A 14,731-nucleotide genomic window follows, 5' to 3' on the forward strand; every position below is an offset into this window, starting at 1 on the left:
TTGGAAATTATAGGTTTTAATTATGCAATCCCTCTACCTTGAATTCATAGCTTGCATAATGAGTCACGTTGACATCTTTGCACCTGATCGACTGCCCCTTTCCCACTAATTTGAACCATAAGTGAAAAGTTTAAATATAATTTGCCCTAAATTTTATTATTGAATTAACATGGAAATGGACTAAAATTAGGAAGGGATATGTTTGAAACCTTTGGCCAGTTTCTTGGGGCCATCCCCAAGGGACTCGTTCTTGTAATTAGTTGGTGTGATTAGAATGATGAAACATCGTATTAGGTGCTCAAAAAACTCTAAACATAGTGGTTAGCCAAAAATTATAAAAAAAAAAGGGAAGGAAAGCAAGGAAAAGAGGAGCAAAACCATAACTTGTACATTTCTCAGTGTCCTAATATGTTCTTAGGTTCTAAACTTTAAATAAAGCCTTGAGCAGGTCATTGCTATGCTAATCAATAATCACTACAAACTGGTCCACAAAGAAATTGTACTTTCCACATGAAAGAAGCTATATATTTAGATATTCATAAAAACTTTAGGTAGATTGTCTCCTGTCAAATAATAGAGGAACCTTTCATTCCCACAAACAATCACTTGTATTAACGGATCAAATCCCATGTTTTCTCACCTTTTAAACAACGATTTAAAAATTCCTGTCCTCTTTCTTTGGTATTGGTTTCTTCATAGAAACTCATAAAAAACCAACCTTAAAAATTTAACATATTTTCTAATTATGACTTGACCTATCAAAACGTAGTATGAACACATGAAAATTCACCCAAATCATTTCTCAAGCTCAGCTTAATCGAACAAATCCTATGTTTTCACCTTTTAAACAAAACTTAGAAATGCAACACATATATTCCTAATAGTGAATTGATCTAGCAAAATGTAATTTGAAACCAGAAATTCACCAAATCCAGACCAAAAAAATAGGTAATCATTCAGCAATTTCCCTAATTTTTTTGTTTTTATTTTATTTTATAATTCAATAGTTAGAGTAGGGGAATTAAAATCCTGAATGTCTCTGTTAAGAAGTGCAAACCAAATAAGTTACAGGCCTCTCATGGTAGTAATTTTCTTACTCTAAACTATGTTATAAGGTCCTTAATTCTTCTTTGTTTTTAGGGTGAATTATAGTTAATACTCTTGAGGTTTGGACTAATGATAGTCAGGTCTAAAATATTTTAAAACTGATCAATTTGGTTCCTAATCACCGTGACAAAGAGTAGAAAGATAATAACGATTTAGGGACCAAATTCATCAGTTTTGAAATGTCTTGACCCTGGCTGGCCCAATCCTCGTAAATATCCACTGTATTTTACTTGTTTTTTATAGTAAGATGTTTTTTAAGATGGTTGGTGGGTGGGAAATGCAGAGGTCAAAAAAGGTAAATTGACAAAAACAGACGTTTGAAGTGGTCAGGGGCAGTTGTGAAAAAGACAGTTGGTATAGCGCGAAAGGGAGGCAAAAGGGACCCTCATGAAATTGAAGACACTAACTCTTAAGTGACAAGCCTTATCAGTCATCACAAAGTACCTACATTGCATAAACAACCCATAATAAGACCACCTAAGACCTCATACTACACTTCAAACTCCATAGAGTAATAATGGGTTTCCCTTTTCCTACAATTTCTTGCTTCCATTCTCACTTCCTCAACCATAGTACTACTTGAGTCACTTTGGTCTTGAAAAGCAACACTGACCAAAAGCTTGAGAAAATCCCACTTGGGATTTGTCATCAACAAGGTATAAAGTGAGTCAATTCTTGATTTTGAAGCTTTAGCATTTTTTCTTTCTTTCTTATCATTTGTGATCTTTTTCTGGTTGAATCAATGATGCTCTTTACTTGATAAAGCAAAAGTTAAGGTACTTGTGATGTTCACTACTCTTGTTGCACTTCCTTTGTTTGATAAAACACTGAACTTTGTGATTCTCTTCTTGGGTCAGATTGTGTAGTATGTATACTTTTTTAGAATATGAGTAAGTGATTGTTTTAGATTTGCATTCATAGTTATCAACTGAGAAAAAAAAAAACATTTATGGCATTGAAATTGTTATATGTTTGCACTTCCAAATACAGTCAGGCCAAAATGGGTTTGATGCACTGAAAGTCTATCATAAACAGGGTCGTTTCCCAGTGTGTTTTCTCTAGAAAATTGATTAAACATCTTTCTTATCTACAAGTTTTTTTTTCCTTGGGTTGTTAAACTTCTATTGAACTTAATGTGGTATGGTTGTTTTTGTTTTCCTATTCAGATATAGGGTCTACTTGAAGAATATAGACTGATGTTGATGAATTTGGTCAATATGATCATATAAATATTCAATGGCTAAAAAGAACAAGTGCTGGTTTGGTTGGGTGAGGAGGCTCTTTACTTCTGAGGTGAAGATGAAACTAGAAAAAGTTGATTTACATCTTTCTCCTTTCATTGTCTGAAATGGTCATTTCTAGTACTCCTCTTTGCTAATCTTTCTATTCCTTACATTTTCAGAAATCAAAGAAGCGGAGATGGCTTTTAGAAAAGGTTAAATATAAGCAGTACCCTGCACTCACAGCACCACAGAGAACACTAATTGAAGCAACAGAAGAGCAGAGAAAGCATGCTTTGACTGTTGCCATAGCAACAGCAGCTGCAGCTGAGGCTGCAGTGGCTGCTGCCCATGCTGCAGCTGAGGTTGTCCGACTTACAAGCGCATCTCAATCTTGCCAGCATTTCATACAGCAAGATAGAAACTTGGCTGCCATTAAAATTCAAAGTGCTTACCGTGCACATCTTGTGAGCTCCTTTAAACATTTGCTTACCTTTCTCCACAAGTAATTTTTGTTTGTTTAGGCTTCTAGAATGGTTTCTGGCACTCAAGTGCAAAGGTTTTCAATCTCAGTAGAGCTTAAATGTCTATTAGTGTATTTCTTTTTCCTTCAAATCGGTCTTGTTTACTTTTTTAACAAATCAGTTGATAACTGCCCTTTTCTTTGAATCACTTTAACTGATATTTTGAGCAAATAGCTTGGGAAAATCTAGTGTCAATTGGTAGTCACTTTGCTATAAAGACCTCCAAATATTTCAAGCTGTTCACATGCTTCTTAAAGATAATGAGAGGCTTTTACAATGCATTGGGATCTCAACAGCAATAACAATTTGAGGATTTAGAGAATCACAAACCTTAAGAAACAGTGTTTTTTCTTCTTCACATATTACAAAGGACACTCATTTTAGTTTTTCTTGTCATCCTAAATATTAGCCAGATTGATTTAAAAAAAGAATTATGCACCCAAAATTCTTATATATTCCTGAAATTTCAAATTTTTTATTATCTAAATTCTGATTAGGCAGGCTAATTTCTCTATAGATGTTAATGTTCAAAACAGTATGGGCCCTAGTACTAATGTCAATTAGTTGAATTTCTGATAGCTGAACTTGAAAGCAGGATTTCACATGTGTTGACTTAATACATAAAAAAAAGAAAAAGAAAAATGTTTGCCCATTGTGCCTAATTTGAATTCCAAATGGGAGCGGAACAGGCAAGGAAAGCATTCAGAGCATTGAAAGGATTAGTAAGACTTCAAGCCATAGTACGTGGACGTGCTGTGAGACGCCAAGCAGTCACATCAAAGTGCTTGCCACCCAATGCAAAAAGACAGGCAGAGGTCCAGGGAGGGAGTATTCCTACTCCAGATGAAACCTGTAAAGATTGTGATAAGAAACAGTCTATCAGGGAAAAAAAGGAATTGGAAGAGGACTTAAAGGTAGTGAGATATTTCAATTTTGATGAATGCCTTTAAAGTGTTCTCAAAGAAACTTTTAAGAATATCAAAAAACAAAAACCCCTTTTAAGAAGAATGAGCTCTGAAAAACCAAGAGTCTAGTGGCCCTTTTATGTTATTGTTTATGAAAGAAATCAGTGGATCTCAAAGCAATATTTTTTCTGTGTTTGTAGTGCCTTTCAACCTTTAGAGTGATTTTTTTTTCAAAAATAAAAAATAAAAAATAAAACTCCTAGAAGTAGGTGGTACCATCTGTATAGAGAAATGACTTGGACAAAGATCTCCAATCAGTTTGCATGTTAAAGAATTCACTTGTATGAATGTCTTTACCTTGAAGTTTCTGTGAACATGTCATTCTTTAATGAGGCTGTAAATCAACTATGTGTAGATGTTTTCTTATTAGATTCACTCAAAAATTTTGTTATCAACAGCTTGAAGGCAGCAGTGAAAGAAATTGGGATCACAGCATACTTTCAAAGGAAGACATGGAAGCCATATGGTTAAGAAAGCAGGAGGCCATTATCAAAAGAGAGCGCATGAAGAAATATTCATTTTCACACAGGGTAATTCAATCTGTTATGACTAGAAAAAGAGAGAAGCATTTCATTCCTAAATGTTGCTTGCTTCCACATTTCTTTTATCCTGTTTCAATGTCAACTAGAAAAGAAAGAGGCATTAAATTTCTTCTGTTGATATCTGTGTTTTGCAACTAATTATGTTTCTCAGGAGAGGAGAAATGCTCATATGCTGGAAGAATTAGATGACAACAAGGAATTTGGAAGAAATAGGTGCCGGCTAGAACAATGGATGGAAAAAGAGGCTTGGAATAGGGAAGGACTAGATACTTTTAAACCTACAGTCCTCATTCTGGGTGAAAGGCATGGAAGAACACAACTTAAACCAGGAAATGAACAACAGCTAGATTCTCTTGGACTGGATTCACAATGGTCATTCCCACGGAGATCTTTCTGTCATGCAAAACAGAATTCAGCCGGAAATAACAGTTTGATGCCAAATTCTCCTATTTTTCCTACTTACATGAGTGCAACAGAATCTGTCAAGGCAAAATCAAGGTCTTTAAGCACACCAAAGCAACGGATGGGATACCTGGACAGTTGCTTTGATCACACTTTTGCGAAAAAGGATGGGCTATCCTTTTGGTCTTCTTTTGATAGTGAACCCATTAGTACCATCAGAAAGAGAGGTGTTCCTCAGCAGATATCTTTAAGCATGAATAGCAATTAGTGACCTTAATATGCATCAGCTTTACTCCACAATATAAAGCAATAAATTCATGGGGGCTCCCGAAGATATTCTTAGTGGACATAGCACAATACACCTAAGTGTGAATCAGTGATAGCAGGTCCTTTTTTTGGTGGAATTTTGCTGGTTCATTCACTGGTTCTAAAAAGACGCTAAAGAAAGTTCAAGTTAAGATTATGTGAAGCTTGTGAAGAAATTTATTTTTGTAATTACGCTTTTGTCAACCCTTCAAATCTCTTATTGAAGAAAGAACTTTGACAGGCTTTCAGAATTTGTCACGTCTCGTTTCTGGTAGAAGCCATTTAATCTCTCTCTCTCTCTTTGTTGTTGTTCTTATTGTTATATTGTTTTCCCTTGTTATTGCTATTTTCTTGGTGGTGTTATTTTTAACTCTTAAGTTTTGTAAAGAGTTCCTTGGCATATATTTGCAAGAATGGTTACTTGTTTGGAAGAACTTATTTTGGAATGTCTTTACATCTCCACTTATTTATCATTTAAAGTTTACTGCAATGGATTTGAGTTGACAGACTATGCAGCATGCCATAGAATTATTCAAACAGATTAAGAAACAAAGGCCTTGGTCTTAATATGTAAAACTATGTTGGTGTCAACTCTGATTCATGTAGGCATTTTGTTTGGATAAAAGAGCCCCCAATATTTTTAAAATATGCAGACATGTTAATTTTTTTAGTAAAAGTTGTAACAATTGACCACAACCAAGTTTGTAGCCAAAATTTATCCTTAAACAAATAACAATAAAGGTATTAGGAGTTAGGACAATATGAATAACAATAAAGCTTTTATATCATCCTATCCTATTGCCTTTGCAAAGTTTTGAATAAAATATATAATTTAATTTTTGTAATTTATTATTTTTGGTATTTTTATGTATTTTTTAAATTTAGCTAGGTTTAGATTATTATTTCCTTGATTTTAGATGCATTTAATGTTTTTAAGTCAAATTAGAGTCTTATTATGATAAAGGACCCTTTTACGTATTTATATATTTATTTTAATCATTTATTCTTAATAACAATTTTTTATTTACTATAAATTTATTGATATAAAAAATATATAATAAAATAAAAGATTAGATCATAAAAATAATTATTTCTAAAAAATTAGAAAGTTATTTAAAGGAATCTCTTTATTCCTACTTGTGCTTAGCATTTTCCGATCTAAATCATATGTAAGATAATATAAAAATCAGTTAGAATTGTGAGTTTAGTGAATTGTGTCATCAATAGGGTATTAATAATGATATGTTTTAGAATATGTTTTCTTATTTGTCAAGTTTTAGAGAGTCGTTAAATAGGTCTTCAAGTTTTTTTTTTTTTTAATTTATTTAAAAATATTCAGATTTAGTTTAATAAAAATTAAGAATTTTTTTTTTCTCTATTTTCTAGGGGATGATCCATGTCCATACTCTTTCTCCTTGTGGATTCAAAGATCCTTCTAAGATTTGAGGTTATTTTTCTTGAAGTAGACGCATTTTGTTTTTTGTAGCTTCTGCACCATGCACATCAAGTTTTTGAGAAAATTTATTGTTGTATTCATATATGCTTTTGTCAACCCTTCAAAATCTCTTATTGAAATGCAAATTGTGCCAGGCTTTCAGAATTTGCCACATCTCGTTTCTAGTTGAAGCCATTTAATCTTTGAGGTACATAAGTTGATAAATACCTTTTTCCACCCTTGTTATTGCTATATTCTTGGTGGTGTTCTTTTAATTCTAAGCTTAGCAAAGAGTTCCTTGGTATACGCTTGGAATGAATGGTAGCTTGTTTGGAAGAACCTATTTTGAAATGTCTTGAAGTTTCCACTTATCCATCATTTTAAAGAAATGTGTTCTTATGAACAAATCAAGGGAAATTTCTCGCAAACATGATTTTCTACCATGGAATAGAAGCACCCTGATTCTCTATGGCCATTTAAAATTTTTCTGTAATGGCTATTTTGAGTTGATAGACTATGCATGACGCCATGGAATTTTTCAAAGAGATTAAGAAACAAAGGCCTCGGTCCTAATATGTAAAACTATGATGGTGTCAGAACGCCCGATTCATTAATAATTTTGAATACAAAATAAATGTGGTATTGTACCAAATATGCAAACATGCAAAAGAGATGATCATATTGTGACAAGAACAGCACTTTATTAAGACTATTTTCACATCTTGGATAGATACAAGTACAATAAACTTGGTTACCTGCCATGCAAAGGAACTACAAGTAAGTCTTATTTATAGTGATAATACACATAAAAGCTTTCCTTATTTATAAGTGCACCAGCTAGACTTGCTCATTCTAGTTAAACTCAATTTGGTATTTAGGATGTTTGTCTGGATAAAAGAGCCCCCAATTGTTCTCAATACCAGGAGGAGCCTTTTGATTCTCATTAAACATGGAAAAAATGTAAGTTTCTATAGGCTCGTTAGGCCTCTTTGGAGTCCCTGTCTTTACATGCCTAATCAAATTTGAGTTGTAAGTCTTTGCATATTCAAAACTTGTTGCCTGTCCTCCTTTAGTGGGCCAACCAGTCTCAGACACAACGATCTTTAAAGACCCTCCATTGGCCTTCTCTAATGCTGAATAAAAGGCATCTAAAATGGCATCAAAAATATTTTGGTATCCATGTTCGCCATCTTGCACTACGACTGATGGAGAAGTAAAAAGAGCATACTCAAGACGAATGTTTTGAGTGTCGCCAATGTAACTAAAGTATGGATACATGTTAACGAGTAATAGGTACTTATGTTTTACTAAGAAGCCGATGATAGGATCAAGAAATGATCGGTATTCAGACGTGAAGGAGCCTATTGATGGAGGGTAGGACTGTGCAAGGGAAGGTTGATAAATGGGAGTGGAGACTTTAATATTCTTATATCCAAGGCCAGCATTATATATTGCAGTTTGAATGTTTTGCATAGCAGGGAAAAGAAATTGTGCATATGGACCGTTAGGCTTTATTTCATTGCCAACTGCAATGTATTTGAATGTGACTTCTCCATAGTTTTGCACATTGTTTTGGATCCATTTGTTTGCATAATCTTGACTTGAAGCAATGCTTTGAAGCTCTTCATCAGGGACACCAAGCATTAGCTCAATTTTGGTGCCTCTAAGGGCTTGGAGAGCATCTTGGTTTTGGTTATAGAGTCGCGTCCTTCCTATGTTGTATTGTTTGTACATATCTATGACTTCTCCTGCAGATGGTAAGTTGTTGCCAACCGTTTCGTAGCAAATAAACAAACTTTGAAATCTTGTCTTCAGGCAGGAGGGGCATCAGCATTAGGGTCATCTTGAGCTGGCTTTGTAGAGGCATCGTCATCAATATTAACGTCCTCTGAGCTTGTCTGGAGGAGGGAACTTGAAGCAGCTCTACCAAGGTTAAGTTTAACAAGGCTGAAGTCAATCTCAGGGAACTTCTCCACTGCCTCCATTATGAAATCTTCAAACCCAGCTGCATAGTTGGTGTCTAGTAGATCAGTGAATTGTTTGGACGCCTGAAATTCTGCAACTGCGTCTTCCTTAGCCTTTGCAATTCTAGAGAAGTTCAAGACGAGCGTCCTTTTCTTTGATGTCCGTCTTCAACTCCTCGACGTTGTTTTTGAGCCTCTTTGCATCTTCCTTGGCCTTGGTAGCCACTTCAGCCCACCTCTTAGACTCGTCTCTCCCCTTTTGGACCATCCTCTCTAGCAGAATCCTCGTCTTGTCTAATTCAGTCGTCTGCCTGGACGCGGCGATAAACTTAGACATTGCCTGCATACATTGAAATCTTATTACAATATGTACAAGTATTACTGGAAAGACAAGGGATATATGTAAAGAGCACATACCTTGAAAAGGTCATGAACTGCGGAGCGCTCAAAATCCTTTAAAGACATGTCATAGCATGCCGTAACATCCTCGTCCGTCACAACCTTCTCAAACCTTTCCTAAGCCAAATCCTCATTGGAAAGAAGGTTCTGAGGCACTTGTTGAGAAGGCTGAGACGAGGAAGGAGGGGCAACTTTGGACTGGATTTGCACAGACGGGGGATCCTTTGGTTCAAAATCAACATCCAGAATTTGGATGGAATGACCCTGAGGGATGAGGAAAGGATTGGGTTGATCGTCCTTGGTTTGAGCGTCCTTAGCCTTGAACGACCTATGCTTAACCCTCTTTTCCTTACGTCTGCTTGGAAGATTCCCTAAATCAACTCCAAGAGACAAACTATTCCTTTTATCCGCAGTTGAAGGACGAGGCTGAGATTACTCAAGAACAGGATGAGGCTGAGACTCCCCGAGGGCAAGACAAGGTGGAGACTGAGCCACTGGCCCCACAACCTCGTCCATTATCTCCTACCCTTTGTTCTCCTTCATGGTAGCCATTCCTGCAGAGAAATTTGTTAGAATCACTTCTAAAAATGACAAAAGGGATCACTCAAAGTAAAAACTTACGTCTACGGACTGTGCGCTCGTGGGCTGTAGCTTCAGGAGAAGGCTCAGGACCAAGTCCCTAAGTAGCGAGGCGTTGAAGAGTAACTAAGGAGTGGAAATCCCTTTCAGGGTGAAGACGAGCCTTTTGCATGCGTCCAAGGTAAAACCTGTTCAAGGACGGTCGTCTAACGCCTGCAAGGAAGAATTAGAGTTAAAAGATTATAAAACGACATGCAACAAAGAAAAATGCACAGTGATAAACATACCTTCAGGACGAAGGTCCCTAACTCTCCAGTATAAGGAGCAAATGGATCCCTGCCAACCTCAACAGGGTGTCCTGCCCAGAAACTTGAGATGAAGAAAAACTCCGTCTTCTAGTTCCTATTTGACGTGATCAAAGACTTAATAATTCTACAATTTCTCCCTTTGGCTGTAAATTGATAAAAACCACGGGATTGACTAATTTTAAAGGGTTTGTAACAAAAAAGGAACTCGTCCACGGTGAGAGGACGATCCCCTTCAAACACCTCTCTCCACAAAATTTGCATAAAGACAACTAATCTCTACACATTGGGGTTAAATTGACACAACCCTAAACCTAACCTAGTGAGTAGTTCCCTAGCAAAAGAGTTAAGAGGTAACCTAAGGCCTCCTAAAAGATAGGCCTCATAAACTCCTACACCAAAACGAGGTTGGCAGCACCATTCGTCTTGGACGGCTAACCTAGGATTCAACTCCTCTGGGATCTGATACTAACTCCTATGAGACTCTAACTTCTTGTCGTCCATCTTAGAAGGGACTCCCACAGCACAACTATAAACGGTTTCTACCTCGTCCTGAGGGACAGACGGGGGAGCACTCGGTGGACCAGCCTCAGACCCAAACGATGCTCTCCTCCTAAGTTGTTCTTGAAGGACTTCCAGAGTAACCCCAGGAACTCTGGAAGTATACTCCTCGTCCGTGGTATTTCCCCTACTACTACTATTACTACTAGAACCACTGTAGCTAGAAGAGTTATAATACTCGTCTATCTCTTTTTCAACACTATTACTAGACGAAGAAACGACGATTTTAGACATCTTGAAAACTTATGGAAAACCTAAAGACGAGTGCAAAGAAGATACCTAGTTCTAGACGGTGGAAAAGTAGGGACGCTGGAAAACTTCTAAGACGAGGCGCTAAGACGAGGAGGTCGAAGAAGAAAATTTGAGAAAGTGCAGAGGGTATTAGGGGAATTCCACTATTTATAGGCATAGAAAAATGGTGTCTCGAGCTACGTAACCAATCAGCACACGCAGTGTGGCACTTCCCTCAAAAATTAAATCAACGTCACAAGTTGCCGAAGAAACTGCAACACGTGGCATACATGACAGCTATGAAAAACACGCGTCCAAATGATGACGTCAGTTAATGTATGTCCTAGATGACCCATAGACAAAGGGGCAACTGATAGGGTATGATAAAACGCAACTCCAGTATCGTCCATGAAGGTTGTCCAGGATAAGACCGGGAAAGCAAATGTTGTAAGAACGTCGTCCTTGGAGATTGTCCTTGCAGGAGGATGCTTGGACGAGGTTCTCATGGCCAAGTTTTACAAAACTTCACCATCTCATCCAAGGAAGCCATCAACCTCGTCCTGAATAAGGTCGTCCATAAAGGAACGACCTCCCTTAGAAACAAGATACGCTTAGCTGGAAGACCTTTGGACAAGGATACTTGGACGACCCTTGACACTTGGGAAATTCCTGAGTATGCACAAAAACTCCGTATCACACGCATAACTTCCAGTGACCGTTATGTGAGAAAAATGTAACTCCTAAACAGTTATAGAAGTTATCCCTAAACCCTCACACCTCCTCAAATCTAGGGGAGGTTACAAGTTTAATAACTATCTTTAGGACACCGTATAAACGCTCACCCAGACCAAACAAAGGTACGCTTTACATTTCCTAAAAAGTTGGAACTCCAAAATTATAGAGAGAAAACTAACTTTGCCATTGGAGGGTTCTTGGCCGGCGACCCCGGTCACCTTTGATCGCTTTTCTTTCTTTTTCAGGCCATTAAGACAACAAGTAGTCCTTTCAAGTTCGAAGCATCTAACCTACTAATTTTCTTCGCATCATCAACTCTTATTAATTTTATAGATTTTTTTTCATGTGAGAAAAATCATTTTTCAAAGGAATTTTTAAAAAAAAATTGGACAAAATGCTTGAATTGAATAGATATGAAACTTAGAAAACTCAGTTGAACAAAAATAAATTAGAGGACTTAAATGAATTTCATTCATACTCAGAGGGTGTAATTTGCATTTTAGTTTATATATATATATATATAAAAGTGGAATCCTCTCCTCCCCTCCAAATTCCCCAATTTGGAGGAATTGAGATTGAAAGACATCTCACACTCTTTAAATCCCTTCAAACCTCTTCCCCTTCCCTTCAAAAATCACATCCAAAAACATAAAATCAAAACTTTCAATTCAATTTAATCTAGTCAAATTTTTCAAATGACTAGTCATTTTGAAATTAGGATTTCTCGTGATCACTTATAAACCCATAATTCATCTAATAAACATCTAACGTGGGATTCAACACACATGAACAATACAAACTCAAATAAACAAATCCAATCAAATCCATTTAAAAAAAAACATGTGTTCTTATGACAAATCATGTGAAAACATTTTCTACTATGGAAGAGAAGCACTTTGATTTCTTTGTGGCCATTTTGAAGTTTTCCATAATGGATTTGAGTTGATAGACTATGTAGGATGCCACAGAATTTTTGAAACAAATTAAGACACAAAGGCCTTGGTCTTAATATGTAAAACTATGAAGGTGATAGAACTTTTTTTTTTTTTTTTGCTTTGGACGTTAAGGTGACAAAACTTTGATTCATGTATAATTTTGAATATATAAAATAATGTGTTATTGTACCAAATATGCAAACATGCAAAAGAGATTATCATATTCTGACAAGAACAAAATTTTAGTAAGACTATTTTCACATCTTGGATAGATACATAAACTTGATTCCCTACCATGCAAAGGGACTATACAATGATTATCAAAGACCCCCCCCTCCCTGTCCCTCGTCCCTCGTCCCCCGCCCCCCAATTCTCCTTCTCTAATGCTGAGTAAAAGGCATCCAAAATGGTATAAAAAATGTTTTGGTATCCATGTTTGCCATCTTGCACTATGACTGATGGAGAATTTAAAAGAGCATACTCAAACGAATGTTTTGATTATCACCAATGTAATTGAAGTATGGATACATGTTAACGAGTAATGGGTACTTATGCTTCATTAAGAAGCCTATGATAGGATCAAGAAGTGATTGGTATTCAGAAGTGAAGGAGCCTATTGATGGAGGGTAGGAACTGTGCAAGGGCAGGTTGATAAATGGGAGTGGAGACTTTAATATTCTTAGATCCATGGCCAGCATTATATATTGCAGTTTGAATGTTTTGCATAGCAGGGAAAAGAAATTGTGCATATAGATTGTCAGGCTTTATTTCATTGCCAACTGCAATACGTCTAAATGTGACATCTCCATAGTTTTGCACATTTTTTTTGGATCCATGTGTTGGCGTAATCTTGGCTTTAAGCAATGCTTTAAAGCTCTTCATCAGGGACACCAAGCATTAGCTCAATTTTGGTGCCTCTAAGGGCTTGGAGAGCATCTTGGTTTCGGTTATAGAGTCACATCCTTCCGATGTTGTATTGTTTATACATATCTATAATTTCTCCGGGGGAGATGGTAAGTTGTTGCCAACCGTTCCATAGCAAACACCTATATATCTTAGCAGTTGATTTAGATAGAACATGTCAAGTTATGTCCTGACTATATATGCTTGCCAAATATTTAATAAATCTACAACATTAAAAAACTGCCTGGATATTCATATAGTTTTGAAAATTTAAGTTCAACTATATTAAGAAAATGTGATATATATATATATATATATATATATATATATATATATAGAGAGAGAGAGAGAGAGAGAGAGAGAGAGAGAGAGAGTTGTTATGTCTAGGCTAGCCATTAGCATCACAAACAATAGCCTTAAGGACATTTCTGAAGGGCTTTTCCTACTTGAAGAAGACTTGGCTATTGAGAAAAATATAGAAGAGAAACTATGCCGCCAAACACTCATTCTATAGAATAGAGAGATGCTTGTGCTTGAGATTGAGATTTTTGATTGACTATATCTAGTCAAGCACTCTTGGAAATCGATTGCTTAGTAGTTATGCCACCACAATTTAACCCATCAAGCACCCCATGGAAATTAAGTTAAAAAAAATTATCTATGGCAACCAAGTGCGTCACTTGAAGCAAGTCTAACTAGTTGTTCTTTTGTTGGACTTTGTCCCTTTGAAAAATGTTAGGCTTCTCTACAATGCTACGTGAGAATATACTTTATTTATTTATTAAAATGACTTATCTCATTCCTAAGCTGTTGCCTTTCTACGAGGTCATCATGGGCACATGTTGGCCTAGGTAACAACATTTGCTTTGGTGGTGCAATAGTAGAAGCCTTGATTTTATATACTTTGCAAATAGTAGAATCTAGCTTTTATATCATTTGTTGTGCAAGAACACTGGTTGATTTAAACAAATAACAACAAAGGTGTTAGGACCATGTTAGAAGCTCGATTGGGTCACTAACGAATCAGAATCTAAAGAGTTGAAGTTCCTGATCCTAAGTGTCGAACGACATATTAGAGAAGCCTAATTGTCAATTGGTTGTCAAAGCTTCATAATTGACACTTCACATCTGTCATCAAGTGCCTATCGACAGTTGATGCTCAGATCGATTCCATTTTCACGGGGTGTCTTACTCACTTCCATGCATGTAATTTGCCCTTGAGTTGACAATCAAAGGCTCAGACAGTAAAGATTTCAAGAGTACGTGCTCATGCTTAGCTTGAGTAAGTTGCCAATGCCCAGACTCCATGGGAGGGTTAGTTTGCTTTGGTGATCGGCTCCCATTAAGCAAGCGATGTGGAATAACACAGTTTGTCCTTGGAAGTGTTTCGTACATACAGTCATACACTTGTATGCAACGATAGTTTTTTCCTTTTAAAAACATGGAGTAGCTTCCAATCATCGTGATTTGGCAAAGGTGTTAGACTTAGGCACCCCACAACATCCGTCTAATGAGTAATGACAGTCACTTTTCTTCGATTTTCTTTCACATAATTTTGAAAATGGACCTTGTTAGCTTTCAAAACAGGGGTGACTGTCCTATTATTGTCATGCACGTA

At 36.5% G+C, this 14,731-nt stretch overlaps 2 protein-coding genes across 3 annotated transcripts; one reads left to right on the plus strand and one right to left on the minus strand.

The window, feature by feature from the left end:
- Positions 1-1,562: 1,562 nt before the first annotated feature.
- LOC142610123 (protein IQ-DOMAIN 12) lies at positions 1,563-5,352 on the plus strand. 2 transcript variants are annotated; one of them, XM_075781848.1, is made up of 6 exons: positions 1,563-1,763; positions 2,274-2,400; positions 2,510-2,794; positions 3,541-3,765; positions 4,215-4,346; positions 4,510-5,352. In XM_075781848.1, the coding sequence occupies exons 2-6, from the start codon at positions 2,344-2,346 to the stop codon at positions 5,026-5,028; spliced, it is 1,218 nt and encodes a 405-aa protein (XP_075637963.1). In that variant the 5' UTR covers positions 1,563-1,763; positions 2,274-2,343; the 3' UTR covers positions 5,029-5,352. The 2 variants fall into 2 exon arrangements, with proteins under 2 accessions (XP_075637963.1, XP_075637962.1); XM_075781847.1 differs by having other exon boundaries at positions 1,579-1,770.
- Positions 5,353-7,353: 2,001 nt separating this feature from the next.
- LOC142609244 (glucan endo-1,3-beta-glucosidase, basic isoform-like) lies at positions 7,354-8,486 on the minus strand. Its single transcript, XM_075780836.1, has 2 exons — positions 8,385-8,486; positions 7,354-8,310 (listed from the first exon to the last, which is right to left on the minus strand). The coding sequence occupies exons 1-2, from the start codon at positions 8,484-8,486 to the stop codon at positions 7,354-7,356; spliced, it is 1,059 nt and encodes a 352-aa protein (XP_075636951.1).
- Between the last annotated feature and the right edge of the window lie 6,245 nt (positions 8,487-14,731).

Source organism: Castanea sativa, chromosome 9 (assembly GCF_040712315.1).
Source record: "Castanea sativa cultivar Marrone di Chiusa Pesio chromosome 9, ASM4071231v1".
Classification (NCBI taxonomy): Eukaryota; Viridiplantae; Streptophyta; class Magnoliopsida; order Fagales; family Fagaceae; genus Castanea; species Castanea sativa.

Coding starts and splice junctions, on each gene's coding strand:
- LOC142610123 (XM_075781848.1), top strand. CDS start 2,344: ATGGCTAAAAAGAACAAGTGCTGGTTTGGTTGGGTGAGGAGGCTCTTT. Junction 2,795..3,540: donor GTGCTTACCGTGCACATCTT/GTGAGCTCCTTT, acceptor GGAGCGGAACAG/GCAAGGAAAGCATTCAGAGC. Junction 4,347..4,509: donor AATATTCATTTTCACACAGG/GTAATTCAATCT, acceptor TATGTTTCTCAG/GAGAGGAGAAATGCTCATAT.
- LOC142609244 (XM_075780836.1), bottom strand. CDS start 8,486: ATGGAGGCAGTGGAGAAGTTCCCTGAGATTGACTTCAGCCTTGTTAAA. Junction 8,311..8,384: donor TCCAGACAAGCTCAGAGGAC/GTTAATATTGAT, acceptor TCCTGCCTGAAG/ACAAGATTTCAAAGTTTGTT.